Genomic DNA, 27,830 nt, shown 5'->3' with positions numbered 1-27,830 from the left:
CCTTTTGAACGTGTCTGCCTCAGTTTGTATGTCTTCTAAGACATATCACTGTGTAAATTAACCCTTTTTAATTTAATTAACCCTTTCCACAATTGACCTCTTCAGGTTCCTAAGAGGCCAGTAAGGGGCGTACATAAGTGCACTGGTGTGCCTTTCATCCCCTGTCCAATTGTCTTTCCTTTCTTTCACCTATCATATATATTCTCTTCCTTTCATATATCCTCTCTTCTAAGTTAACTTTTACCCTTATATATATTACCACATGTCTATTTTTCTTCCTATGTATTTGTGTATTGGACAAATGAATAAATAAAATAAATAAAATAATAAAATAATACACTGCTTTCCCCCAGTGGCAACAACAAGAGTACAAAAGAAACAGCTTTCGGAGTGATTTTCTTATTGTTAGAAAACCAAGGAATGTCCCTCTGATGAGACTGAAGGCAAACATTAATTAAATCCCATTTCTTATTAACAGTCATACAAGCTTCAATAGACTTACCTTCACCCACTTTTATGTAAACGTTACTGGATATTTTAAATTCGGTGAAGGATGTTACTGCTCCATATTCCTTTTCAGCCCACTGTAACAGATGCTTATTTCCTTGAGGAAGGGGTTTCTCTTCTCTCTTTGCTGAGGAGGAGAAATGGGTCATCTCAAACTGCACGATGGAGCCTGCTGAAAGCTGAAGAGATCAGAAACTATATTTAATGCGATAGTCACCTGCTACGAAACAATCATCTCTTCAGAACTGTAAAATCATAACATTAAAATTGCGACAGTCTCCACTACCTGTTAAATCAGTGGTTGTCAACCTGGGGGTTGGGACCCCTTTGGGGGTCGAATAACTGTTTCACAGGGGTCACCTAAGATCACGGGAAAGGACAAATTTCCCATGGTGTTAGGAACTAAAGCTTCTATTCTGGCCCTTTTGAACATATTTTTACAATCCGACCCATCAGACATTTACATATGGGGTGTCCCTCTGACCTTCCTGCCAATCAGCTTAAAGCTCTGTTGGGAGAATTGGGGCTAGACCTATGGTTGGGAGTCACTACAGCATGAGCAACTGTATTAAGAGGTCGCTGCACTAGAAAGGTTGAGAACCACTGTGCTAAATAAATTATATGGCAATAATTTGGACAGTCTGAAATCCCTTTAAATAGACTAGCACACCAAGAACATGGATTTCAATTCTTCTCAATTAGCTATCAATGAAAGCTTTACTGTGGGTGAGAACTTAGTACCTTCTAGAAATAAAACATAGGAAAGATGCATATGGATTTGAAACACGGATCCAAGTGCTAGTTATTTCTTAACTCTTTTGTATTAGATAATAATGATGATGATGATAATAATAATAATAATAATAATAATAATAATAATAATAATAATTTATTAGACTTGTATACTGTAGATATCATAAATAGCAATAAATAGAAACCCCCCCCCCCCCCAGATATTACATAATTGAGAAAATAACAACAAAAATGCCGATTCATTATAGGGCTACCAAAAACTCTTCCTTAAAGAAAAATAGTCTGTGACAGTCTTCTTCAAGATGTCACTTCCCAGTTGTGGTAGGACACCTCTCAGAACCCACAATAATTGCAGCTTTAGGAAAGCTGAGCTAGGGTAATATAAAGAAGTGGATAAACCACTAAAATATCTGCTCCAGGCTGAATTCCCAAACTAGAGGCACTTCAATGGCTCATTTTTATCAAAACTGCACAAAACAGTTTAATAAAGAGTAGGGGAACCTTTGCTAATGGGAGACTCCGTTGTACAGTACACTATACCTCCATATTGTACTGCATATGAAGATGAATGTTGATGTAATATTGGGCTCCTGTTCACTATACAAGAAAACAGAACAAGGTTGTTTGTTTGTTTTTTGTTTCATATGGTGAATGAATAAAATTCACTCAGATATACATGCAGTGATGGGCTCCTACGGGTACGGTCAGGTATGCAGTACCAGTAGCAAAATTTTGGTCAGGTACACAGTACCGGTAGCAAAATTTTGATTTTCTTTTTTCTTTTTTTCCCTTCTGGGCTCTGGGTATGTTTTTCCTATTGCAGTAAATGAGGTTGAATGTGTATAATTTTAGAAGAGCTGTGTGTGCATGTGTGTACATACACTTTAGTAGATAATCAGGGGTGAGCTACTGCCCAGATGGGGGGGAAACAGTAGGGTAGCGAAAATGGAGCTCCACCCCAGAGCATCCAATTTGCATTGAAAGATGATGATGATAATAATAATAATAATAATAATAATAATAATAATAAAAAAAAAACAATTAATTAGATTTGTATGCCACCCCTCTCCGAAGACTTGGGGCGGCTCACAACATAACAGCAATATAATATAAATACAAATACAATGTTAAAAAACTTAAAAAACTAATATTAAATTACATTGTTATAAAAAATGTATCTGCTACACAATCATACACACTCAGTCCGACTGAACATAAACATAATAAAGGTCAGGTAAAAAAGGGGGGGGGAGATTAAACCCCCCATGCCTGGAGGCAAAGGTGAGTCTTCAACATTTTACGGAAGGCGAGGAGGGTAGGGGCAGTTCGAATCTTCGAGGGGAGTTGATTCCAGAGGGCCGGGGCCAATGTTGAAACAAAATGCAGGGTGTTCTGCATAAGCCACGCCCACAGTGTGGTAGTAAAAATTTTGGTAGCCCATCACTATATACATGTATGTTGAAGTGCATGAACAAATATGGGCTTATTCACCATTTATTTTTTTTCTTTTTAAATATATACTTTTATTAAAGTTATCATACTATAAAATACAAATGAAAACAAAGATACTAGAGAAGTGGAGAAGGGAAAGGAAGGGGTAAGAGAAGTTTCTGTACTTTTTTCAGTACATTATGTATGTGTATGTGTGTGTGTGTGTGTGTGTGTATTGCCTCATTTTTTAAAAAATTACATGCTTAATGTATATTGTCCATTTCCATAATAAGCATATCTACCGGAATCAGAAATCCCATCTTCTCTTCCTTTCTTGAGCACAAAGCCTAGAAGCAATTACTGAGTAGAAACAAAATCGTGGATCTATGCTTTTCTTTAATTAAACTAGACAATGAGGCCACATTTCTATATTGCATTCAAGGTATCGTTCCAATGCTTCATTGTCATTTCTGACCTCCAAGTTCACAAGACATTCTAAAGCAACTGAAACATTCAAAGCCCGACTCTCGGAAACAGCATCAGAGGATATGAAGTCAACCAACACAGGAAGCTGCCTTACATTGAATTAGAGGATTGTCAGTCCATTGATGAGAGGGAGCATTGTGCAATGAAAATTGGTGTTTTCAAGGCCAATCTGATACAAAAACGGCTTTCATGCTGTATGTAAGCCCAAGCAAGTTAACTGTTGCAATGAATGAAATAGGCACAATAGGACTGTACTGATCCTGCAAGACAGAACCTTCTTATTCTTAAAGCTGCTTTCTAAAAAGTCAATGATAGTAGAAAACATTTACTGTAAACTACTATGGAGGAGTTCATGTAATATCAAACCATGTAATATCAGCTCCCTCCGGAGATTAGAACTGCCCCCACCCTCCTTGCCTTTCGTAAACTCCTTAAAACCCACCTCTGCCGCCAGGCATGGGGGAATTGAGATATCTCCCCCGGGCCTATACATTTATGTATGGTATGTCTGTGTGTATGTCTGCTTAATAACGGGTTTTTTTTAAAAAAAATGTTTTTAAATTATTAGATTTGTCATGAATTGTTTTATTGCTGTTGTGAGCCGCCCCGAGTCTACGGAGAGGGGCGGCATACAAATCTAATAAATAATAATAATAATAATAATAATAATAATAATAATAATAATAATAATAATAATAGTGTTGTGCCTATCCACAAGAAGGGCAGTAGAGAAGAAGCTAGTAACTACAGGCCAGTTAGCTTGACATCAGTTATAGTTAAAATGATGGAGACTCTACTCAAAAAGAGGATAAATCAGCACCTAAAAAACAATCACTTATTGGACCCAAATCAGCATGGCTTTACTGAAGGCAAATCATGTCAGACTAATCTCATTGATTTCTTTGACTATGTCACAAAGGTGTTGGATCAAGGTGGTGCCCTTGATATTGCCTATCTGGACTTCAGCAAAGCCTTTGATATGGTTCCACATAAAGAGCTGATAGATACACTAGTGAAGATTGGACTTAATCCCTGGATAGTTCAGTGGATTTCAAGCTGGCTGAAGCATAGACATCAGAGAGTTATTGTTAATGGCGAGTATTCTGAGCAGGGTCAGGTTACAAGCGGTGTGCCACAAGGGTCTGTTCTGGGTCCTATTCTTTTTAATATGTTTGTGAGTGACATAGGGGAAGGTTTGGTAGGGAAGGTTTGCCTATTTGCTGATGACTCTAAAGTGTGCAATAGGGTTGATATTCCTGGAGGGGTCTGTAATATGGTAAATGATTTAGCTTTACTAGATAAATGGTCAAAGCAATGGAAACTGCAGTTTAATGTTTCCAAATGTAAAATAATGCACTTGGGGAAAATGAATCCTCAATCTGAGTATTGCATTGGCAATTCTGTGTTAGCAAAAACTTCAGAAGAGAAGGATTTAGGGGTAGTGATTTCTGACAGTCTCAAAATGGGTGAGCAGTGTGGTCGGGCGGTAGGAAAAGCAAGTAGGATGCTTGGCTGCATAGCTAGAGGTATAACAAGCAGGAAGAAGGAGATTGTGATCCCCTTATATAGAGTGCTGGTGAGACCACATTTGGAGTACTGTGTTCAGTTCTGGAGACCTCACCTACAAAAAGATATTGACAAAATTGAACGGGTCCAAAGACGGGCTACAAGAATGGTGGAAGGTCTTAAGCATAAAACGTATCAGGAAAGACTTAATGAACTCAATCTGTATAGTCTGGAGGACAGAAGGGAAAGGGGGGACATGATCGAAACATAAGGTCCAGGAGGGAAGTGTTTTTAATAGGAAAGTGAACACAAGAACAAGGGGACACAATCTGAAGTTAGTTGGGGGAAAGATCAAAGGCAACATGAGAAAATATTATTTTACTGAAAGAGTAGTAGATCCTTGGAACAAACTTCCAGCAGACGTGGTTGGTAAATCCACAGTAACTGAATTTAAACATGCCTGGGATAAACATATATCCATCCTAAGATAAAATACAGGAAATAGTATAAGGGCAGACTAGATGGACCATGAGGTCTTTTTCTGCCGTCAGTCTTCTATGTTTCTATGTTTCTATAATAATAATAATAATAATAATAATAATAATAATAATAATAATAATAATAATAATAATCTCAAAGCTCCTTCAGTGGGAGAAACGGATCAGAGAAATGCTTTATGACATGTGCTCGGGGTTAATGGAATTTGATCTTTTGGATCACTACCACTGCTAACCAACGTCATTTGGGTAAATCTTAGATGGTATATGAATTGGTAAGCTAACCAGGAAGTGAAATGATCCCGAAGTACTGGAATTTAATGCACTCTGGAAAACTGCCTAACAACGTTTTTCATGGACTTATGTATGGGAGCTAAAATAAATCAACACGAGAATCCTCATTAGCATTGTATTTAATAGTTATGGATATCAAAGAATAGTGCAAGCTATGCACACTATTTTAAAACAGTTGTCAGCAGCACATGTGTTCCTAATCAAATTAAATCCTATCTCAGAGGGATGAAAATTGGAAAATTGATAACTTGTCTTTCATGTTGTCAGATCTCATAGAAGATTGCCTCATAGGAAACTTATTCTGGTGGGAAAGAAGGAAAGAAACTGTTTGAGAATTGCCCCCAGCAACCAAGTGAAATAGAATAATGTGATTATTTCCATAAGACACTTTTTCTGCTGTAAAACACTGTGACCAATGACTTGTCATGGCAATTTTGAACATCACCGACACTCAATAGAGCTTTGTTTCAAATAACAACATGTTGCAATAGATATGAAGGTACTTCTGGATGACTAACTGGAACCATACTGATATATTCTTAAACAGTGACTCTGGGCAGGGTACATAGCAATAATCAAGGAGTTATAAAAGGGTCTCAGGGACCCCCCCAGGATCCTTAGACCATACTTTATAATTGCTATCCTACATAATCAAAGTAGAAGAAATCCTGTAGCATTCTATCCATTTTTGTTGAAATCATCCTCATCCTCATCATCAATTTGGTTGATACCTAAGACACTGGCAGCAACCTGTATCAACCATTAGCACCAGTCAGTGATATTTATGATGCATTTTTAAATGTCCAGTTGACTGAGTTTCATGTTTAATGAATAAAAGATACAACAACAACAACAATAACAATAATAATAACCAGCTGCTGCAAGAAAATCGCACAGACTGTTTACAAATCATGTACAGTATTTAAGTCTTGGTTTTTGTTTTATTTATTTATTCATATATGAACATAGAGTTATGTCAGAAGAGCAAGAAAAATATTGATATGAAAAACTGCATAATGTGTAAAATTTTATATAAAGTAAAATAAGCAAGGGAAGAGAGATTAAGATATACATTATCTCTACTTTTTGCACGTACCTCTGTTTGGTTTTATGAATTTTCAATAAAAGCTTTTTAATTTTTTTTTAATTGAATTTTTCCCCCAGGTTTTCCCCCCTTCTTCTGCATATGCGCAGAAGTCGAGTTTCCAGCACTGTCGATGCGTCGCCATCTTGTTTTCACCTTTTGGTGGGGATATTTTTTTTATTTTTTTATTTTTGCCACGCATACCGCACCCACGTGGCGCGGAAAAAAGCAAACTGGCAGCGAGGTAAGTCAGAACCCACCCCTGATCCACAGTTATTACAACAATGAAAGTCCAGTGTTGTGCTAGATCTGCAGTTCCAGACTGGGACTACAGAGCCACCTCCATTTCCATAAATGAACTGCACAATTGAATGTCTTCTTCGAACCTGAAGAACTATCACATATCTTACACAAAGGAGCGTCTGCTGGAGAGATATAGCATATCCAGACTGGTAAAGACATTCCCTTTAAAACAAATCTTATTTAGGTCAGTCAAATCCCAACAAGCAATATAACAACCATTCTCTCTTTATTAGATTAGATTGTGAAAATACAGACCAAATCCACTTGAGAGTTAAATGAGCTTTTTTTTTTGATGGTCATGTGACCACATTACATCATTGAATTTTTAAAAACAAATTATATTCACTGCAGTGTTTCATATATCAATTTTACTAGGGGGCTTATAAAAGAATAACCAGATTTGTATAAAAAAGGAGCCCCAACGCCATTAATCTACATTTCACTAAATTTTATTTTGTCCATTTGTCACCTGATAGTCTTAATACATCTTCCTTATGTTTGGCAATGTGCAGCATTAATAAAAACAAACCTCAGTTTAATGAAATATGCTTGTAACCTGTGCTACAGTTTTTCACGAGATATGGAACATTTTTAATTGACGTTACAAGATTATTGGTGAGGAAGCAAAAATATTTACTCTCAATTCACACATCATGCTATGCTAGTTTGCACTGCACCAAACTCCTGGACTCATCTTGCACTTTGTTTCACACACAGGCCCCCGACATATAAAATAGGCGTTGATTGCTTACCTGAACGCCTCTTCTCGTACGGTGAGTGGGTACAGCAGTCACATGGGTTGCTCCTGTCCAATCCGGTGGAACTGAGCCTAGTATTAAAAAAGACTGCTGGATCCGCCCCTTCCCCAGAATTCGCGAATCCGTAGACTAGGCTCAGTAGTGAAGCTCTTTAATGTTCAACTCTCATGTGTTATAAGAAAATAGAATAGAAGGTACAGAAGACCACACATAGGGAGGGAAGTGACTGCTGTACCCACTCACCGTACGAGAAGAGGCGTTCAGGTAAGCAATCAACGCCTATTCTCCGTACTGAAGGAGTGGGTCCAGCAGTCACATGGGACATACCCAAGAGATAGGTCCCTAGGGTGGGAGTACATTGCTATCGTGAAAGATAACGGATTGGAGTACTCTACTGCCGAAGGCAGCGTCCGCTGAAGCGTACGAATCGATTTTGTAGTGCTGCATGAAGGAATTTGATGAGGCCTAAGTGGCTGCTTGCAGACTTCTTCCAACGGAGCCTGAGTCGCCCAGGCGGCAGATGTGGCAGCGCTTCTGGTGGAATGCGCTGTAATATTCCTTGGAATAGAGAGGGAAGCTGTCTCGTAGGCCTTAGAGATGGTCCCTCTGATCCAACGACCTATTACTGTAGAAGACACTCTGGATCCCAAGGATCTGGAATGGTCGACCATGAAGAGTGCTTCAGACCTCCGGATGGATCTTGTGCGTTGGATGTAAACCTTTGGCGCTCTAGGGAGATTCAGAGTGTGCCATCTAGTAGCCAGGAGATGCTCTCGTTGGAGACAGAAGGAAGGTAATATGATATCCTGAGATCTGTGAGACATGGAACTAACCTTTGCGTCGGGCGGATGTAATCGCCACCAGGAATGCTATCTTAAAGGATAGGTACCTGAGGGACGCAGAGCTCAGGGGTTCGTAAGGTGTCTGAGAAAGAGAGTAGAGAACCCGTGGCAAGACCCAGGTAGGATATCTGTGGATTTTAGAAGGCCTGAGGTGGCCACTCCCCTTAGAAATTCTTGGATTTCTGGGAGGGAGCAGAGGGGCTGCCTGCGAGGCCCCGCCAAGACGGAAGAAATGACAGCCAGGAGTCGGCGGATGGAGCTGGTAGAGAGGCCCTGGTGGAAAACCTTTCCCGAGGAAGGTGATTATCCTGTGGATGGGAAGACACAGGGGAGAAAAACCCTCCTGCGAACACCCTGATGGAATTTGGACCAAGAATGGTCGTAGATCCTTGGTAGACCCTCTTCTAGACTTCAGGATGATTTCCACTGAGTCCGGGTCAAACCCTCGCAGGTCTAAGTCCCTCCGGATAATAGCCAGGCGATGAGTTGGGACCACTCAGGTCCGGATGGAAGGAGGCCCCCTGTTCACAACCCATCCTCCGAACTGGGAGTCGCCAGGGGTCCTGGACGGACCGTTGTTGGAGGTCCGCGAATCATGGTCTGCGAGACCCGTGAGGGGCAATCAGAATTACTCGGGCCGTCTCCAGGAGGATTTTGTTGATCACGTCTGGCAGAATTGGAATTGGAGGGAAGGCATACAATAGATCTGGAGGCCAAGGGTTCCTGAGAGCATTGATTGCCTCTGCTCCCGGAGACGGGAACCTGGGGATGAAGCGAGGGATCTGGGCATTGGCTTTGGCCGCCTATAGATCCAACCCTGGATGGCCGAACCTGAGGCAGATTTGGTGGAATAGTGACTGATGGAGATTCCACTCGCCTGGATCTAAGGTCGCTCGCGAGAGCCAGTCCGCTTGGACGTTGAGGCTCCCCGAGATGAGGTCGACTAGAAGCGACTGGAGATTCTTCTCTGCCCAAAGGCCTAACTTCAGGGCCTCCCTCATGAGGGCCTTGGATCTAGAGTCTCCGTGTCTGCCAATATAGCTTTTGGTGACTAGATTGTCGGTGAAAATCAGCACATGCTGGTTGGAGTGTGAGACTGGGATTGTTTTGGAGCTAGAGACACGGCTCTTAATTCTAGCCAATTGGTGGGCCTGGAAGCCTCCTCCGGTGACCAAGTGCCCTGAGCTAAAAGACCCTGGGCGTGGGCTCCCCAGCCCGAGAGGCTGGCCTCTGTGGTGACTACAAACTGGTCGGGGCACCGGAAGGAAGATCCCTTGTCTAGGGCTGGATAAGTCCACCACTTGAGGGATCTGCGAACCGTCGGTGGAATGGTGAGGCGACGATTCGAGATACTGTGGCCCGAACTCTGGAATGGTAATAGAAGCCCCTGAAGGACCCTGGCGAGAAGACAGGACCAGGGGACAATACCAAGACATGACACCATTAACCCAAAAGGGAAGATAGGGTGGCAATGGAGGTAGATTGCTGGGGCAGGATGCGAGCAATGAGATCCAAAGGCTGCGTTTTCTCTCAGAGGAGAAGAAAACCTGGGATATCTCAGAATTAATGATAGGCCCCAGATGCAGGATGGGTCAAGATGACTCTTGTTAAGGTTTATGGAAAAAAACCATGGTTCTGTAGAACCTACATGGTAGAGGAGAGGTCTGCAGCTACACCAGCTCTGGAATTACTATGAATTAAAAATGTCATTTAAATAACATAAAAAATGAAAGGGAAGGGCTCGGATATGAGCCGCCAAGGATCCCAAAGGTTTAGTGAAAACTCTGGGAGCTGAGGAGAGCCCAAAAGGCATAGCCCTATACTGAAAATGCCTGCTTTGAAGGCTAAGCGCATAAATCTCCTATGGACCTTGGCAATGGGAATATGGAGGTAGACCTCAGTGAGATCTAGAGACACCATAAAGACTCCTCGAAGAAGAGCTGGTAAAATGGAAGATAGGGAGTGTATTTTGAATTTACTAAATTTAATGAAGCGGTTTAATTTCTTTAGGTCCAAGATGGCTCTCCAGCCTCCAGAAGTCTTGGGGACCATAAGGAGGGTGGAATAGGCCTAAACCTCTCTGGAGAGAGGGGACCGATTGAATAGCTCTAATGGTCAACAATGAGAAATAGCCTCCTCCATTCGAATACGAGATGGAGAGGAACTGGGAGAGGAACAAGAAATAAAACGGTTAGGAGGAGAAGAAATAAACTCTAACCTTAGGCCCCTTTCCACTGAGTCAATGACCCAGGGGTCCTTACAAGAGCGGTGCCAGGCGGAAGAGAACCAGGCTAGGCGACCGCCCGAAGGCGGGTGAGAAACTTACCATCTGGTTCTTTTGGAAATTCTGGTAGAAGAGGATCCTCTGTGATAGCGGGACCCTCTACCCCTGGAGGTTCTAGTTTGGGATCGAAAGCGAGGGGAATACTGACCTGGGCTCTTGCGAAAAGCGAAGCCTTGAGCCTGCTGACGCCCGGTGCGCCGAAAAGACTGCGGTTTCGGGGCCTTCTTGGTGGTAGGTCCCAAGACCTATTTCTTGTCTGCGTTTTCCGTAAGGAGAGGTTCCAGAAGATCTCCGAAGAGGAGGTTACGTTTCAGTGGACTGATAGCTAACTGCCATTTCTGTCTTGCCCCCGCCTGCCAAGGGCGGAGCCATAGAAGCCTTCTGGCCGTTGTGGAGGCTGCTACTGACCTGGCTGCAAATCTGGAAGATTGGAGAGAAGCCTCTGCTATATATTGGGTAGCCGCGAAGATTTTGTTGAAATCCTGTTGGCCCCGTAAGTCATCTGGGGGCAGGTGTGGTTGGGGCTGACGAAGCCCTAAGAGCATAGCTCTGGAAAAGGAGGATGCCGCAGCAGCACTCTTAATGGCCCATGAGTCTGCAAGAAGACTTCTTTTGAGCATTTGATCAAGTCGTTTGTCCTCTGGCCGGAGGACCTCCTCTGCCTCGCCAGGCATGGCAGCAGTTGAGTGGAGCGTCTTCACTGATTCATCTGGCCTGGGACAAGTTAGGAGTTCCTCATAGGAGGGAGAGAGCTTGTGGAGCTTCTTGTCCTTGGAAGTGGGAGTGAAGCCTATGGTTGGGGGGTCCCACTGATGAAGCAAGGCATCCTTAAACAACTTGGGCCTAGGAATTACCTCATTGTCTTCCTGTTCCTCCATGAAGTAAGGAGGATTATCCTCTGGAGGGTCTGTGGAAGGAGTAGTTTGCTTCTCTTGCCCGGCTAGCCCCGTAGATACTCTAGCTTTTAGCAGGAGGGATTTGAAAGCTGCGAAGGGAAAATAGCAGCTGGGGCTGGAATCTTAATCTGAGATTCCTCATCCTCCGACAGACGTTGAAAGGGTCATCATCCTCTTCTGCATCCACGTCCTCATCCTCTTCCTGAGAGGAGTCAGAGGCCTCCATGACTGGGGCTCTGTAGGAAGGAGAAAAACTCACGGGACGGGAGGAGCGAGAGGAAGGATGAGACAGAGGGGGTACATTTAAAGATGAGAGTCTAGCATCAATAGTGTTAGTCAGAATAGTCAAGATAGACTGAAACTCCAGAGGCAAGGAAGAAATATCAGCCGGAAAAGCCTGAGGATCCCTGAGGCCCTGAACAGGTTCTGCTGGGGGAAATCCTCGGTAATAACTGGCTCCTCTGGACCTAAAACCCCATAGGTTAGATAGGGGTGGATTTAGGTTTGGCTCATCCAGGGATAGCCCAGGTACCCAGGAGGGAGGCAGGTTAGAGGCCTCCGGGAGGTAGGGTTGATATGCATTTGGGCCTGCACCTTAAAACGTTAGGCTGATTTATCATTATTTTTTGTAGGGCTAGGTCCCTTCTCTTCTCAGCCCTAGTGGGCTTGGCTAAAGGTTGAGAGCCTGAGAAAGAGGAGGAAGAGGCCTGGGGAAGCTCAGAAGGATTACCAGTAGGCCTCACCTCTTAGGAACCTTTGGTAGTGCCTCTCTTGGGAAGGGAAGCCATAGTCTGAGCAATTACAGAAGACAAGGCTTGAGCCAATAAAAATAGGGGGGAGAAGAATTATTTTGTGGAATTCCCAAGAGGATAGGTGACCCTGCTCCTAGGCTCAGGAGCTGCTGCGCCTTAAGAGGCAATCCTGGACGGTACCAAGAGTTCATGTCCTTAAGTGCAGCGTGGCAGGCCTCGCTAACTTAACTTTAAGAAAAACCAAGGCACACTGGTTGGAGGCCACTTCCGTGGAGAATAGGCCCGAGGGAACTCACAGCGACGACTCCAGGGTCAGGCGGCGGGCTGTAGGCACTAATGGCCGACCCCTTAGGGCAGAACCGAAAGTGCAACTTACTGGGCGTCAGAGCCTTGGCGCCAAAATAACTGCTCCGTTATTTGAAATAGGAGCGACTAAGCCCGGGAGACAAATCAAGTCCCACACCGCGGGAGGTAAATAGCCCTTAATTATTTTTAGTCGAAAGAATAAAGCTTGCTCTCGGCAGGACCTCCAAGGCCGGAATTAACAAAACGGCCGCGGCTGCAGCACGGAGGGAAAAACCGCGAATGGCTGAGCCGCTAACTTCTCCCCCAACTCAAAGCCCTGTAGGGCTGAGAAAGAAACTGCCGGCAAGCTAAGTAATGGAAAAATCTTACTTGCTATTGAAGAGAGATCGAAGGGAAGGTGTTTTATAGAGAGGAACGAGCATTCACACAACATCCGAGGATGCGAACTGAGCGAATTCTGGGGAAGGGGCGGATCCAGCAGTCTTTTTTAATACTAGGCTCAGTTCCACCGGATTGGACAGGAGCAACCCATGTGACTGCTGGACCCACTCCTTCAGTACGGAGAACATGCCACTGCATGCACATGCACAAATACAATCACATAAACCATAAAAGTCCGCTTTATTTTTAAAGTGTGAGGGTTGGATTGTCTGAGGCAATATCCTGCAGTTGTTCATTTTTTATTCTTATTTTTCCTGTTTCATAGGTCACCACTGAAGAAGTGGAGAGAGGAAACTGGTGCATATACATTTATCACACATCTTCATTTCTGTTGTTCTGGGCAGTGTCTTAAGAAGTTACATGGATGGAGAGCTGAATTATGGGCTAATCTCAGGTTAGAACCAGGAACCCCCACCTTTCACCTGCCCTCCCCCCCAGAAATAAAGAAAAGAACCCAAGTGCAGGATACAGCAAAACCTTATCCTAAACAAGAAAACTGTTTTAAAGCCCTTCCTGTTAAAAACAACCAGTATCCAGTTAAATGCCTGGGAATCCTTTATCACCTAGAAAGTTATTTGAATCTTCAGCCCTGGTAGCTTGCTAGTCTTCAGACAAAATAACATCAAGCAGTCTGGAGGATATTAGTTAATGAGCCAATCATCTATTCAAAGTTTTAATATTTTGCAAGATTTATAAAGTGTTAGGCCAACAGCATAAATGCATCAAAAGACCATACCGCAGTGTGTAGGCTAAAGCAGTGTTTCCCAACTTTGACCACTTGACGATATCTGGGGAATTCTGGGAGTTGAAGTCCAAACACTGGGCTAAAGTAAATGCCGCTCTCATTTGACCCCATCAAGGACAGCCACACTGCCCTTCTAAGGCTACAAAATGGAAGGAAAGCCATCGCCTGGCGAGTCAACACATTGCTACGCCGCAGTTTTCAACTTTTGAACAAAATAATTAATTCTAATTAAGCTTTACGTGACTGCATAATTTACAAATAAAATCTGGAATCAAGTGACGGAGTCGAGAGCAAAGGAGGACTCTGCTGTGCCTGCCAGGTCTCAAAAGTTTTACTACGAGGACTTAAGGCTACATTAAATGAGCCAAGCATGTTATTTAGGTTGGATCGTGTTCAAGAAGTTCTTTTTCAGAGAGGGAAAGAAAAGGCAGCCATCACTTGGTTTCACTCCTTTTCACCAGACATTAACTGCTTCCTCAATAGAACTGATGTCTTTCAGAAGAGTTAGGGCCACTATGGAAATCTCCAGGATGTGACAGCACATCTGGCTTGAGAAAGTAACTTTTGAGGCTAACAAGTGGACATGCCTGAAATGGCATGAAGGGACATAGGGTTGGGCTACATGGCCAAGCATCTTTTCACATACATAAAGAGCCAAACTGAATGGAGAGCAAGGTGGGAACAGGTTAATCACACAGGTCTGAAGAGGAGCATTTTTATGAGCAATATAGATAAAGTGTTTCATCATTCCATCAGATGTGGGCAGGGGTGGGTTCTAACTTATATAGTTTTATGTGTGGTATGTTTGTGTTGTATGGTTTTTAAATGATGGGTTTTTAGATGCTTTTTTAAATATTAGATTTGTTACACTGTCATATTGTTATTATTATTGTTGGGAGCCGCCCTGAGTCTCCGGAGAGGGGTGGTATACAAATCTAATAAATTATTGTTGTTGTTGTTGTTGTTGTTGTTATTATTATTATTATTATTACCTGGCTGTTGGTTTGCTTCCTCCCTCGCGCATGGGTGCGCCTTGTGAGTGCACATGCACTTTATTTATTTATTTATTTATTTATTTATTTATTTGTTTGTTTGTTTGTTTGTTTATTTATTTATTACTTAGATTTGTATGCCGCCCCTCTCCGAAGACTCGAAGACTTTGTGTGGGCACATGTGCGAAGTGCCAAAAATCCAGGGGGGGAAAAGCCAAAACCAAGATGGCGACCACATGTGCTGGAAATTCAGTTTCTGACCATGCTCAGAAGGAATATACATACATACATACATACATACATACATACATACATACATACATACATACATACAAAATGGCAATGCCTACGAACTGGTACTGACTGAACTGGGACAGTGACATCATTGTGATGTCACTAGTGGGTCACTACCGGTACGGGAGAACCGGTCCTAACCATGAGGAAACCATCACCCCAAAATGACCACTGAAGGTTGATTCACTGATAGATAAGGGAGTGACTCAGAAAAACCTGCAGGGCTATTTTGTATGTGTGCGTACATCCAAATACACATCTGAATCCTGGACAAATTCCTGCCATTTTCTTGCCAAGAAATTGTTTGCCATTGCCTTTTTCCTGGGGCTGAAAGAGAGGAACAGGTCCAAGGTCACTCAGCTGGCTTTGTACTTAAGGCAGGGCTAGAACTTCCAAGTATTAATCTGCTGCCTTAACCACTATACCAAACTGGCACTGTTGCAATGCTATAAAAATAATAATTCCTTTTCTGAATGATGGGTGTAACCCGCCTGAACTTTATTGAGTTTTCATTCTGAAACTGGATTTAATCACTATAATGACTCTGTCAGCAGTTATTTTCGTCACTTACTTGGTTCCTCTTTGTGGCAGATGAACTCTTGTTCATTGCTTGCCTAACGGAGCAGAAAAAAATATCCTAACTAATATTCTATATTACTTAACCCCCCTCTAATTATTTGCAATATTCCTTGTCAATATGCGCTTATGTATAAGCATGTAACTGCTGCAGGCAAAAATATGACAATAATCTATAGACAAAGGGAATTATACTTTCCAACTGGAAGACAAAGTTGTCTAGTTCCACAAGACCCGAAGTTGTCTTTAAAATAAATCAGAAAGTTATGCACACTATTTGTCTGAAGATTACTTGCCCAGCCAACTGGCTAGCCAACAACTCCTCTGCCAAAGCCCGTAGTTATGAAAGTGTCTGCCTATCAGTGTGACAAACTTCACCTGTCACCACTTGGCCTTCATTTTTATAAACAAGCCCGTAAGGAAGCTAAGAAATGTAACCATCCACAACTATTGTGAACTTTATAAACTATTGTGAACTTTATAAACAAGGAGCTCTATATAAGGATCTGTTTCAACATATTCTCTGGTCTTCTGCAGTGACCTCGTTCACTCTTCTCAGAACAATGACTTGGCTAAGGACACCCTTCCTTCCCAAACAAGGCATTCTGACTACGATGAGAAATTATCTTAATCCTACAATTTGGGCTAGTTTTTTAAAAAACATTCATCTTTTGGGGGAAATGAAATCTTTCAAGTAAGATTAAATCCGAAGTAAGCTGACACATGTCTTAACACTCCTATTCTCTCTGCCCAAATAATAGTTTCATTTGGTCCATGGAGGGCCACCCACACATATTCCAACTGGAGAGATGCCTTCAGATGGAATCCTCCCCAGTGACCACGATTTGAAGGGGAAACTGAAGTTTGAAATACTTTACCCTTTTCACCTAGTGAAACCATGTCAGAGTCCTGGTATCTATTTGGTGTCTATTAAAAGTAAAGGCTAATGTTCTGCATAGATTCTTTACTTAGATGTGGCTTTGATGCTATCGTATTTGCATGTATTTGTATTAACACACGCAGAGATACATACAATGTTCTTTACATCTCTGATCTTGGGTTCTATTCTTACATTGAATTAATTATTCTACATGGTTTTTATAATGGCTCAGGGCCAGGTTATCTTCCAGACAGCCTTCTACCTCATAGTCCCCAATGACCGGTAAGATCCCACAGAGTTGGTCTCCTTCTGGTCCCATCAGCTAAACAATGTCGGCTCGTGGGTTTGCAGGGAAGGGCCTTCTCTGTGGCTACCCTGACTCTCTGTAATCATCTACCCCCCTGAGATCCAGACTGCCCCCACTCTACCGGCCTTCTGGAAAGCACTAAAGATCTGGCTTTTCCGGCAGGCTTGAGGCCATTGATCTTGCAATTTATGAGGTCCGGCCTTGAATATGTATGTGTGTGATTTTTTAAAACTGTTTTATTCTTTAATCTTTCATGATGTCTTAAATGTATTTTTTTATATCCTGTTGTAAGCCGCCCAGAGTCCTTCGGGAGTTGGGTGGCACAGAAATACAATAAATTAAATTAATACGTTTTCATCCTTGGTTTTACTGGATGCTGCTCGGAGTCATCTTTTGTGAAATGGGTGGCCACATAAGGTTGATAAATACAGTAGTCCTTGACTTACAACAGTTCATTTAGTGCAGATCTGAAGTTACAATGGTACTAAAAAAGTGACTTGTGACCATTTTTCACGCTTAACAACCACTGCAGCATCCCTATGGTTACGTGATCAAAATTCAGATGCTTGGCAATGGGCTCATATTTATGATGGTTGCAGTGTCCTGGGGGTCACGTGGTCACTTTTGCAACCTTCTGAAAGCAAAGTCAATAGGGAAACTAGAGTCACTTAAGAACTGTGTTACTAACTTAACTGCAGTGATTCATTTAACAACTGGGGCAAGAAAGATTGTAAAATGGGACAACTGTCTCACTTTGCAACTGAAATTTTGGCTGTGCTTGTAAGCCAAATATTATCTGTAAAGCATCTGACATGAAGAACCAATAGAATCAGTGGTTTGCACTGAATGTGATTCTCAGTAGTTCATGACTGCATATCTGACCACCAAGCAAATCACCAGTATGTACAAACTGCCAGGCAGGCTTCCTATTGCATGTTAGGCCTGCTAGGTACTTTACTATGTGCTGAAATAGCCCAGATGAAGACAGCCCACATATGTGTTTATCCAAAAAATAAGACTGGGTCTTATTTTCTTGTGGGTCCTAAAATAAGCAGTGTTGTGGTTAGCTCTGGCCCAGCTCCTGCCCCAAGGACTGTGGATGTGGGGGAGACATCCACATGCTGCAGGCCTGTTTTGCCCCCGGTGGAATCTGCTGATGAAGTCTTCTCTGACCAAGAAGACATGAGTGACAGGGAGGGAGAGTGTGGCAGACAGCTCAGAAGGAGATCAATTATCTAGCTCCTCCTTGGATTCAGAACAAGAGTTAATGATACTGCCATACATGCGGAGAGCGCTGCATAGGCAACAACAACTGAGAGATTATTATCAAAGAAAATGAGGCCACCTGTGGTTGGGTGGGGCTGTGGTAATTAGTGAGGCTGCTATAAAGAGCAGCCTGTAGGTTTGGCCATTGTGGAGGATTATCTGATCGTTGTGTTTCGTGACTTCTTTACTGACTTTGACCTTTTGTGTGCTGATTTTTCCCTGCTTTGAAACTAAACCAGAGCAAAGTGTTTCACTTTGTGAAAAAAGGACTGTGAATTGCCTCACAGCTGCAAGCTAAGTATCACAGAACTGATAAGGGACTTGTACAAATTACCAGTTTGTTTGGAGATGAGTGCTCTTTGCTATACCAAAAGAGGGCTTAGGTTAAGTGAATTTTCATTGTAAAGAACATTGTTTTGAATTTTCAAACGTGTGTGTGTCTGAAATTTGTACCTGTGAATTTTGGGGAGAAGTCTACCAGAGAGCCCGACAGAACAAGCAGTAGGGCTTATTTTTAAGGGGGGAGAGGAGCCGAGTTTTCTGCTTGCTTGTGGCAGGGTAGGAGCTCATGGTGTACCAGTGCTGCCACCACGACACAGTGGTGGTGGTGGAGCCGCCACATGCACCCTTCACCGGCTTACCTCAGGGCCACATTGCCAGGCCAGCCACTCGCCCCGGCTGTAGGGGCCCTAAGATAAGCCGGTCCAGGATGCTTGGGGCAGTTCCACCACCGAACATCTTGCATTATGGCTGCAGTCCCACAAGCAACCAGACGGAATGACTGAGCGGTTGGCTGTAGGGCTTATTTGGGAGTAAGGGTGATATTAGGTGCACATATAAAACATGCTAGGTCTTATTTTTGGGATAGGTCTTGTTTTCAGGATACTTTCAAAATATGACAAGATCAGTGGGTAAGACAACATCCAATAAAACTACTTCCCCCCCCTTTCATTTAAGAATGACCACTCTTTGGAATCTCTTGAAGAGAGAGTGGGGATCTTTTTAGCATACAGCATTCTAATCTCTCTGATAAGTGTAGAAAATAATGCAAATGTTATTCTTTCTAGAGAACTACCGGTAACATCTTTCCCTTATTGAATGTTACGCAATTTAGGTTTTTCCTTTCTCTTATAATAGACATATTTATTTGGTGGTGAGCAGAATACGTAGACCTATTAACCAGTAGAGGGAAAGAAGTGTGCCGAAATAGGAACACTCATCACACTGATTAGTCCATGATCAAACAACCTCTGGTCACCAAATTTAATGGTGTCTACCCTTCTTTGTGTTTTATATATAGACATTAGGTTTTTTGATATTGTAAATATTCATTCTGTCCATGAATACATTATCTGTCTTTCTCTTGAAACATGTAGAGTTTTGATAAAGAAGTGACTAAAAAAAGAATATAGACCTATTCTCATTAATATGGACAGAACAATGTACAATATATGCACTGGCAATTTTAGATGTTATTAGATATTTCAAATGTGCAGATATATATTTTATACTTCAATAGTAAATTTCTTCCCACCTCCCCATTTCTTTTGGCGTTAGTAGAATCTAACAAACATTTTTCTTTCTTTCTTTTGGTATGGTATGTCACTTCAATTTCATTTGTAATGCAGCAGAGGAAAATACTAAAAGATTGCCTAGTGCCAAAGATACTTTTAAAACAAGCTAATCTTTGGTTTTTAAGATAGACTGAACTAAAACATGTTTTAAGTGTATTTAACGTATCGCTGCTGAAAGCAAAAGATTTTTTAAGCAGATGGAAACAAGGGATGGAAGTACTTTTTTCATGCTAACAGGGCCTCAGTTACATTACTGTCTTTGGGATGGGATTCTGCCAAAGCATTTATTTGAGGTCATACTGCATATGCTTCTTGTAAAAGAAGCAACAATTATTTAAACTTAAATCCCTAAGGAAGAAAAAAGGAAATTTACACTCTATGTGTATGGATCCCTTTCAGTAAGTGGTGGTCCCTGAATATTATGATGAACTTAAGCTTTCCGAAACAGAACTTTTAATACACTAAATCGAAAAACAGCTTTTAATACAATGAATCAATCAACCATCCTCCAATTGGTCAATTTGGAGAATACAAAACCTACTTTAAAGATGCTTAGAACAATGCAATAATTTCAAATGGGAAATGGAAGAATTTGTCAAGAACTTTTCACTTTTAAACTTGTTAAGTAACACCAAGCTGTGTCTTTTTTCAGGTAAACATGAGCAAATATACTGATGTTGTGATCTATTCATTTTTTACATCTGAACCGTTCAATTCTTCACCAACGGTTTAGCTTCCCCCTCCCCCAGAATGTGAGTTAATCACAACATACACAACCTGGGAAAGGTTCCCAGAAATAATTATTTCTCACTTGATAGGCACAAGTTTGTGTGGGGTGGATGGATGAGTGGGAATGCGTTTTGTCTATATTTTATTACATGGCAATAGCATTTAGATGTCTATTGAAATTCTCAGTCATCCAGATCATGGTTGTCCCAAAGGTGCTTCTTGGATGAGAAGCGAAAAATCTTTTAAGAAAAACTAAAAAGTCCAGCTGCCTCTTGAAAAAACACCTTTGGGACGATAATACTTAAGACTCATATACCACTTTACAACCCTCCCTAAGTGGCTTACAGAGTTAGTATATTGACCCCAGCAATCTGGCTTCTCATTTTTACCAACCTCGGAAAGATGGACGGCTGAGTCAACCTTGAGCTGGTGAAAAAAAGCAAAAAACCGCACCAAAACACGGGTGCACCTGCATCTCCACGCGCGATTCTGCTACCTGCAAAATTGAGCTGGACTCTGCTGGCACTGAGAGCCACAGGGGCAAGCAAATGTCGCCATTCCACCTTAGTAGCCCACTTCTGCTCAGGAGGCAATCTGGTGACACACGGTGTAGTGATTAATGTCCCATGAGACAAGGCAGCCAAAGCTCGCTGCAAACACATTCACCCAACCCGATATGGAAAATAGCGGAGGCAGACTCACAAAAAACCCGAACTAAAACCAAGCAGGATTTCATGGTTAGAACTAGCATTCAGAAGCCACGTCTGTCCTCTCTGAGGACTGAGCTGAAGCTGGGCCAAGATGGTGGACGGAGCTTCAAAGATGATTGACAGACTCAGTCCTCACTCTGATTGGACGCAGACAACCCATTCTGAATGCTAACTACACCCTACATGAAGAATGCTGCAGCTTTTCCAAATATACTTTAGTTTAAAGAAGTAATCATTAAAGTTGTTTGCAAGCTGAATAATGATTCCATTGTGAATGTTAATAAAATATTAAGTTTTAATGCCTACTTTGGCCAGTATATTGCAGCTCTTTCTGCTAAATATTGTGCAATAGTTATTGAACATGCTGTATTGTTCAAGGTCACCAAGCCCTGACAATATTTGATTTTTAATTAAAACACTTTGGTATACTGAAAATAAGACAGGATTCATCATCCTCTTTCTCTTTCCTTTTTAATCTGGTTGAATACTTTAATATAATTGTGGGGGAAAGCCAGAGTAAACAATTCAGTTCCAAGCAAATGATGAGTTATGTTTTGTATTGCAGATAAACTGGAATGTTTTATTCCTAATTTCATTTCATTAGTACTTGAGTCAGATATCTGCCAGAGTTCATGTCATTGGTTCAAACAAATGATGCTAGCAAGTACAAGGATTAGATTTTAGAATACATGTTGTTTTCTTTATTTATCTTATCAGTATATCCAGGAAACTTTCAGAACTGGTAAATTAGAATATAGCTCTTGCTTTGATATAAAGTACAAGAACGTCTACAGTTTCTTTGGCTGTTTAGGAAAATACAAATGTGATCAAGAAGACTACAAGTTCCCCAGCGCTGCTTTGAACCACGAACAATATTTGCATTTAATTTAAATTGCAAAAGGTATGTAAATAGTTCTTTACCTGACAGATTTGTCAGAGGCCAGTTTCCATTTTTGACAATTTATTTGTTTAATTCACGTCTCACCTTTCATTCAGGGACACAGGCCATTTCTGGACACCAGAGGGCCTCTGGAGAGGCAGGGGAGGCCAATATCAACCCCCCTCCCAGGCCTTGAATTATGGGTGTGGGCACTCACATGATTTTGGCACTCGAGGGAAATAAGGTTCGCCCTCACTGTTCTAGACCACGCATATGAACCTCCAGGTAGATGCATTGCAATAGTCCAACTGAGAGGCAACCAAGGTAGGATTGACTTTGATCCAGGAAAAGATGCACAAGATATATTTGTGCAAAATTCCTTTCCTCGTGGTTGCCATATACATTACTTTTTAATAGTAGCCAAGAGTTCAATATGACTCTTCAATTGGGTACTAATTTTGGCGGATGGAGTGCAACTCTGTCCAGAACTAAAGAGGGAAGGTTCTCAGATCCCGTCCTTAAAACCTACAGCTACTGAGTATTTTTAGACTGAAGCTGTTCCTTCCCCATCCAGACCCTCACAGCCTCCACACATTGACAAATAACCTTGACATGATCTCTTTATTGGCCAGGAATATTGCTGCATAGTTGGCCATCATGAGCATTGTCTCCAGAGAGTCCTTGACTACAACAGGAGGGACATGGATCTATTACACAGATGGCTTTGCATAGAACTCCAAGGTCCCAGTCTATTTCCTCAGGGCTATCGAGCTGAAAGTCTTGCCAGATAACCAAGCCAAACCATGCCTCAGACAATTCCAAAGGACATAGAGTTAGAATCAAACTCAGAGCAACTTTATCTAATAAATGCCTTGAAGAGTCTTCTTTCTGCAGAGCTCTAAGCCCTCCCTACCTAACAAAGCCAAGTTACCTTGAACAGAACTGCTACCTGGTTACCTGCTGATGCAACGAAAGCAGAAAATAATTATGTTTTGCTACTCTTATCACCATGAGGCAAACCTCGATAAAAGATTTTTTTATCAATCAGATTTATTAGTTATTCTCCTCTAGCAATGCTTTAGGCATATTTTCTACTATTTCATCTTCTGGAATTCCTGTGAAAACCAGGAACCCACTGGGTGGGGTTCTCTGGGATTCACACAAAAAGAGATCCCATACCAACAAGAATGCGACTTTTTAACAAGAATTCTAAATTAGGCTGAAAGTTGATCTTTGCACAAACAAAAAAAGGCCTGTTAATTTATATTAGCCAAAGTACTGCAGATACATTCTTAGGATCACAAATGCTCTGATGCTCTGTTTTTATATGCCACATCTTTTGTATGTAGCTTTGATGAGTGAAAGGAACACTAATAAAACAGTTGAGCCTGTACTTGTATTTTCATTAGAGAATTGGTCATAAAGTTTCTCCCAAAGAGTTTCAGGAGGAAAATGTGTGCTTCTCTATTATATGCTTGAATGTAAATCTTTTAAATACTATATTTCTGTTTACTTGAATACCTTACTTTTCTTTAATGTTTTTGTCCTATGGATTGCAGGTAGCCCTTTTCAGCTACAGCATAACCCATAACTGAATTGGAATGCCGAGTTAGAACAGTTGAGATATCTATACAAAGTGCTTTGCATGTATCTCCAAGGAGAAGTAGATACAGGGATAAAAAGAAACAATAAGTGATAGCTGCTTTCAGAGTGAAATTCCAACACCAAAGCAGACAAATTTAGTTTCACAATTTTACATCAATTTCTATGCAAGATTCTGTTATCAGTTCCTAAAAGTGTAGCTACGTTAATCTGTTGCACTATAAAGAGCAGCCTGGTCACTCTATAAAGATTAAAAAGGTTTAATGAGGTTGCTAGTCTTCAAGATGTTGTAAGATTCTTTGAGGTTTCTAGATCAATTATAGTGGAATAAAGGGATATCTCTAATATGTTAAGAATGTGCATTAATATCCTGTTTCCCCGAAAATAAGTCACTCCCGAAAGTAAGACAGGAGAGGTTTTGTTTTGCAGCATTCCCGAACAGAACATATGTTTGAAGAAAGTATAATTGTTGTACATGGAAATAATGATACGGTAGTAATAGGAAATTCTTGATAGGATTCACGGTTTGCCTAGTTATTATTTTTTATTATTTTTATTATTTATTAGATTTGTATGCCGCCTCTCTCCAGAGACTTGGAGCGGCAGTTATGCTGGTTTGTGATGACAACTACTGTACAGTATATAATAAATGTTCCATTTTTTGTTCAGCAATAAATGTGAATTCTTTTTCATTGAAAAAAAATAAGACATCCCCTGAAAATAAGACATAGCACATCTTTGGGAGCAAAAATTAATATAAGACGCTGTCTTATTTTTGGGAAAACAAGGTATGCATAAAATCTATTGAGGTAAGAATGATGTAGACCCAAGAAATAAGGCAATTTCATTTGCATGGATTCTACCTAAATAAAGGCTACGAAAGTAATATAGAGAATCTGAATATATTCCAGAGTGTTTCCTGTTTCCCTTATAGCAAAAGTACCACGTTGTAGAACTATGTATTTATGGAATCAGTTTCTGTTAAACTAGTAGGCAGCAAAGCAGATGAAATTCATTTCAGAGAGGAATTTGCCTATGGCTCAGAATTAGAGTGTGACAGATTGAAGAATCAATATTCTTGATTCTAGTCTGTTTTGAAAATTCTGCAGATTTACAAAAATATGCCCCTGTGTAAGTGCATCAAGGACATGTTCAGCCTGAATTAGTTAGTATACAGTACTAGAATCTGAAGAAAGTACAGACCCTGGATCACATAACAAAGTCCCATGGGAGGCACTGATTATGATTTTTCATTACTTTCATTTTTTTTCTGTCCTTTTATTTTTCTTGCTATATTTATCTTAACCATTATATATAATTAGCTAAGTGGTTAATGAAGACCACACTGCCAGTCCAAAGAAAGAGACAGCTAGGCAACTAATACTTGGCAGATAAAATAGTAGATGCTGCTATGTCGCTGAGGCTTCCCTCGCTGGGAACCCCCACCTCCGGACTTCCGTTGCCAGCCGAAGTGCCCGTTTTCGCACTGGTGGGATTCCCCGGCAGCATCGCAAAATCGGGAGGTGGGGTTTCCCATGGAGGGGAGCCTCAGGGGAATCCCACCAGCGCGAAAATGGGCTCTTCAGATGGCAAAAGGGGTGAATTTTGGGCTTGCACGCATTAATTGCTTTTCCATTGATTCCTATGGGAAACATTGTTTCGTGTTACGAACTTTTCACCTTACAAACCTCGTCCTGGAACCAATTAAGTTCCTAAGACAAGGTATCACTGTATATGTAACACTGAGTTTATTCTAGTATAAGAGTCCCCAACCCCGGCCAACTACAGAGCCATGGCTTATTTGGAACTGGGTCGCACAGGCGCGTGAGTGCATGCATGCACACAAAGCTCCCTCATGTAAGCGGTGGCCATCTTGCACTCACACGTGAAACTCTTCTTGCACGACCAGTAGTCGCTTGCACTCGTGTGCAAAGCTCTCTAGCCCACCTACCATTCAAAGGTATTATCCCCTCTCTCTCCTGCCAGGCCACAAAGACAGAAACGTTAGGGACCACTGTTTAGTACCTTGTTTTCCCCAAAATAAGACATCCCCTAATAATAAGCCCAACTGAGCTTTAATGGTGAGGAACGGATATGTTCGTGCCTGTTCCCCATCATCACATCAGTCAGCAATGGAATGTGTAGCTGCTGCTCAAGGCTGTTGGTATCTATTTAGAGTCAATCGGAGCATGAAGCTCCTGTGGCCCAATGTGTCGCTTGAGCATGTAGCTCCTGTGACTAGCGGCTATAGTCCAGGTGGGCCAGCTCCAACAAGACACCCTGACAATGTGATAAGTAGTGTGGAGCCCCTGAGACAGCTCAATCGAATGGTGTGCAGCTGCTAAAGGGGAGCGCAAGGCTCCTGGAAGATCAAATCCGTTGGCGGCTATCTGTCAATTATTTTTGACTATGCATACAGGTTTTAAAACCTCACAGCTAAATTTTAGCAAAATTGTCCTTCTCTTAATGTTTTTTCCTCTTGGAATCATGTCAGGTCACTAAGTACCTGTGTTTTATCAGCCCAACTTCAAGAAGACTAGTTTTCAGACATTGCCTAACCTAGCTTGTTCCTCTCTTCAACCTCCTGTTCAGCTCACATCTGGATTGGCTTAACAAGTAATTGGAAATGAAGCCTCCTGATTTCCCGTTAAATGCTAGGCACAGGAAAAAGGAATAACACTTGTTTTTCAGTGAGCTTTGACTATCATCCAAAATCCAGCGCAAACCAAAAAAAGCTGCCTGTGGTTTGATGGCAGCCACCCAACATTTTTGAAATCCATTCTTGGGGGAAGGGAGCAAATCAAAAATAACAACACAGGTTTGCTTTTTAAGAAATGCAAACCAGGTTTTTAAATTACCAGCATTAAGCTGAGTAACTATTCTGTCATTGTAGATGCATGTTTTACAACTTCAGATATATAAGTCATTTCTTTAAAGCTCAGGGGGTTACTTTGTAAAAGAAGCTTGTACCCCTCAGCATTTTCAGATGCTTGTGGTCCTTTAAAAATCAATACTGGTATGAAAGGTATAAAATGTTTTCCAGAGAGCAGACTCAGATCTGTAAACTCTGCAGAAACAAGGGCTACAGCTGCAGGATACCTCTTCACTTCAACAGGTGTATCTCTACTTATGAACTCTTGACCAGAGGTTGGTTCCTCTGAGTAAAAACTTGTAGCAAATACAGTATATTGTGCCCCTTTCCAAAAAGGTTTGTGGTCAAAACTGTTTAACATAGTAATCTATTATACAGGATCTTAATTGAGTATTTAAACCTAGGATGCTGTGCAACCACAGAAAGAGGTATATAAGGAAGTTTTATTGTAGTTTCCATAACAACCAGTTTCAGTCCAGCAGGAAAGATCTAGAGCCATGAAAGTCAAAGGGCCCACTGCTTGAAGCAAAAGTTTCCACCAGATGAGCAGCACCTGGAAAGGCCACCTCTTTGACACAAAAATAAAACATTAAAATATGGCCTCCTGCCAACATTTTCTTGTGGAAACTAGCTTGATAAAAAAAGGGGAGGGAGGAAAGAGGAGAGGGGGGGATTAGCCAAAGTAGAGGGGGATTTCCCTTTCCATCTAAAAAAACCAGTGCTATAGCTTGGAGATACTTAAAAGAGAGAGAGAGGGAGGGAGACACAGAGAGGGAGACGGAGAGAGAGAAAACCTCCCACCACCAGTGGGAGTTTTAAGTAACTCTAGATTTTAAAAGTTCTGGTAATAAAAACTGTTTTGTACCATGAGCTAGATATCTCACATACTTTTGAAGACATAGGTGTAATTGTTTAGGTTTTCTCGTCTATGGATTTCCTTTTAACTCCACCAGTGAGAATTAAGATGGGAAGATAGAACATTATCCTCTAATGAAGTTTAATTTCTTCCCTATTTGATCCAAGGATGACTCTTCTGATTATGTGACTAACGGGATCAATAGAGCCATGAGGACTGAAATTGAGGTATTAATTTGGCTCTCTCTCATTTAAACTGGGTTTTTAAAAAAAACGTTTGTTCATTGAGGATCAGAAGCTGCAGTCCCACAAAAACTACTATTCCTAGTTAGCGTGGCAGAGCAGAGCTGCTAGAAGCTGTAGTTCAGTGGTTCTCAACCTGGGGTTCGGGCCCCTTTGGGGAGGGGT

The 27,830-nt window shown here is 41.5% G+C and overlaps 1 protein-coding gene across 1 annotated transcript in view; it reads right to left on the bottom strand.

The window, feature by feature from the left end:
* TGFBR3 (transforming growth factor beta receptor 3) overlaps positions 1-27,830 on the bottom strand; it is a 210,287-nt gene that overhangs the window by 57,911 nt on the left and 124,546 nt on the right. Inside the window, exon 5 of the mRNA XM_070746579.1 lies at positions 503-686. Coding sequence (XP_070602680.1) covers positions 503-686 — 184 coding nt within the window. The remainder of the gene's footprint in view (positions 1-502; positions 687-27,830) is intronic.

The sequence above is a fragment of the Erythrolamprus reginae genome, chromosome 3 (assembly GCF_031021105.1).
Source record: "Erythrolamprus reginae isolate rEryReg1 chromosome 3, rEryReg1.hap1, whole genome shotgun sequence".
NCBI lineage: Eukaryota > Metazoa > Chordata > Lepidosauria > Squamata > Dipsadidae > Erythrolamprus > Erythrolamprus reginae.
The sequence above is the reverse complement of the archived record's forward strand: the minus strand, read 5'-3'. Positions and strand labels throughout refer to the sequence as shown.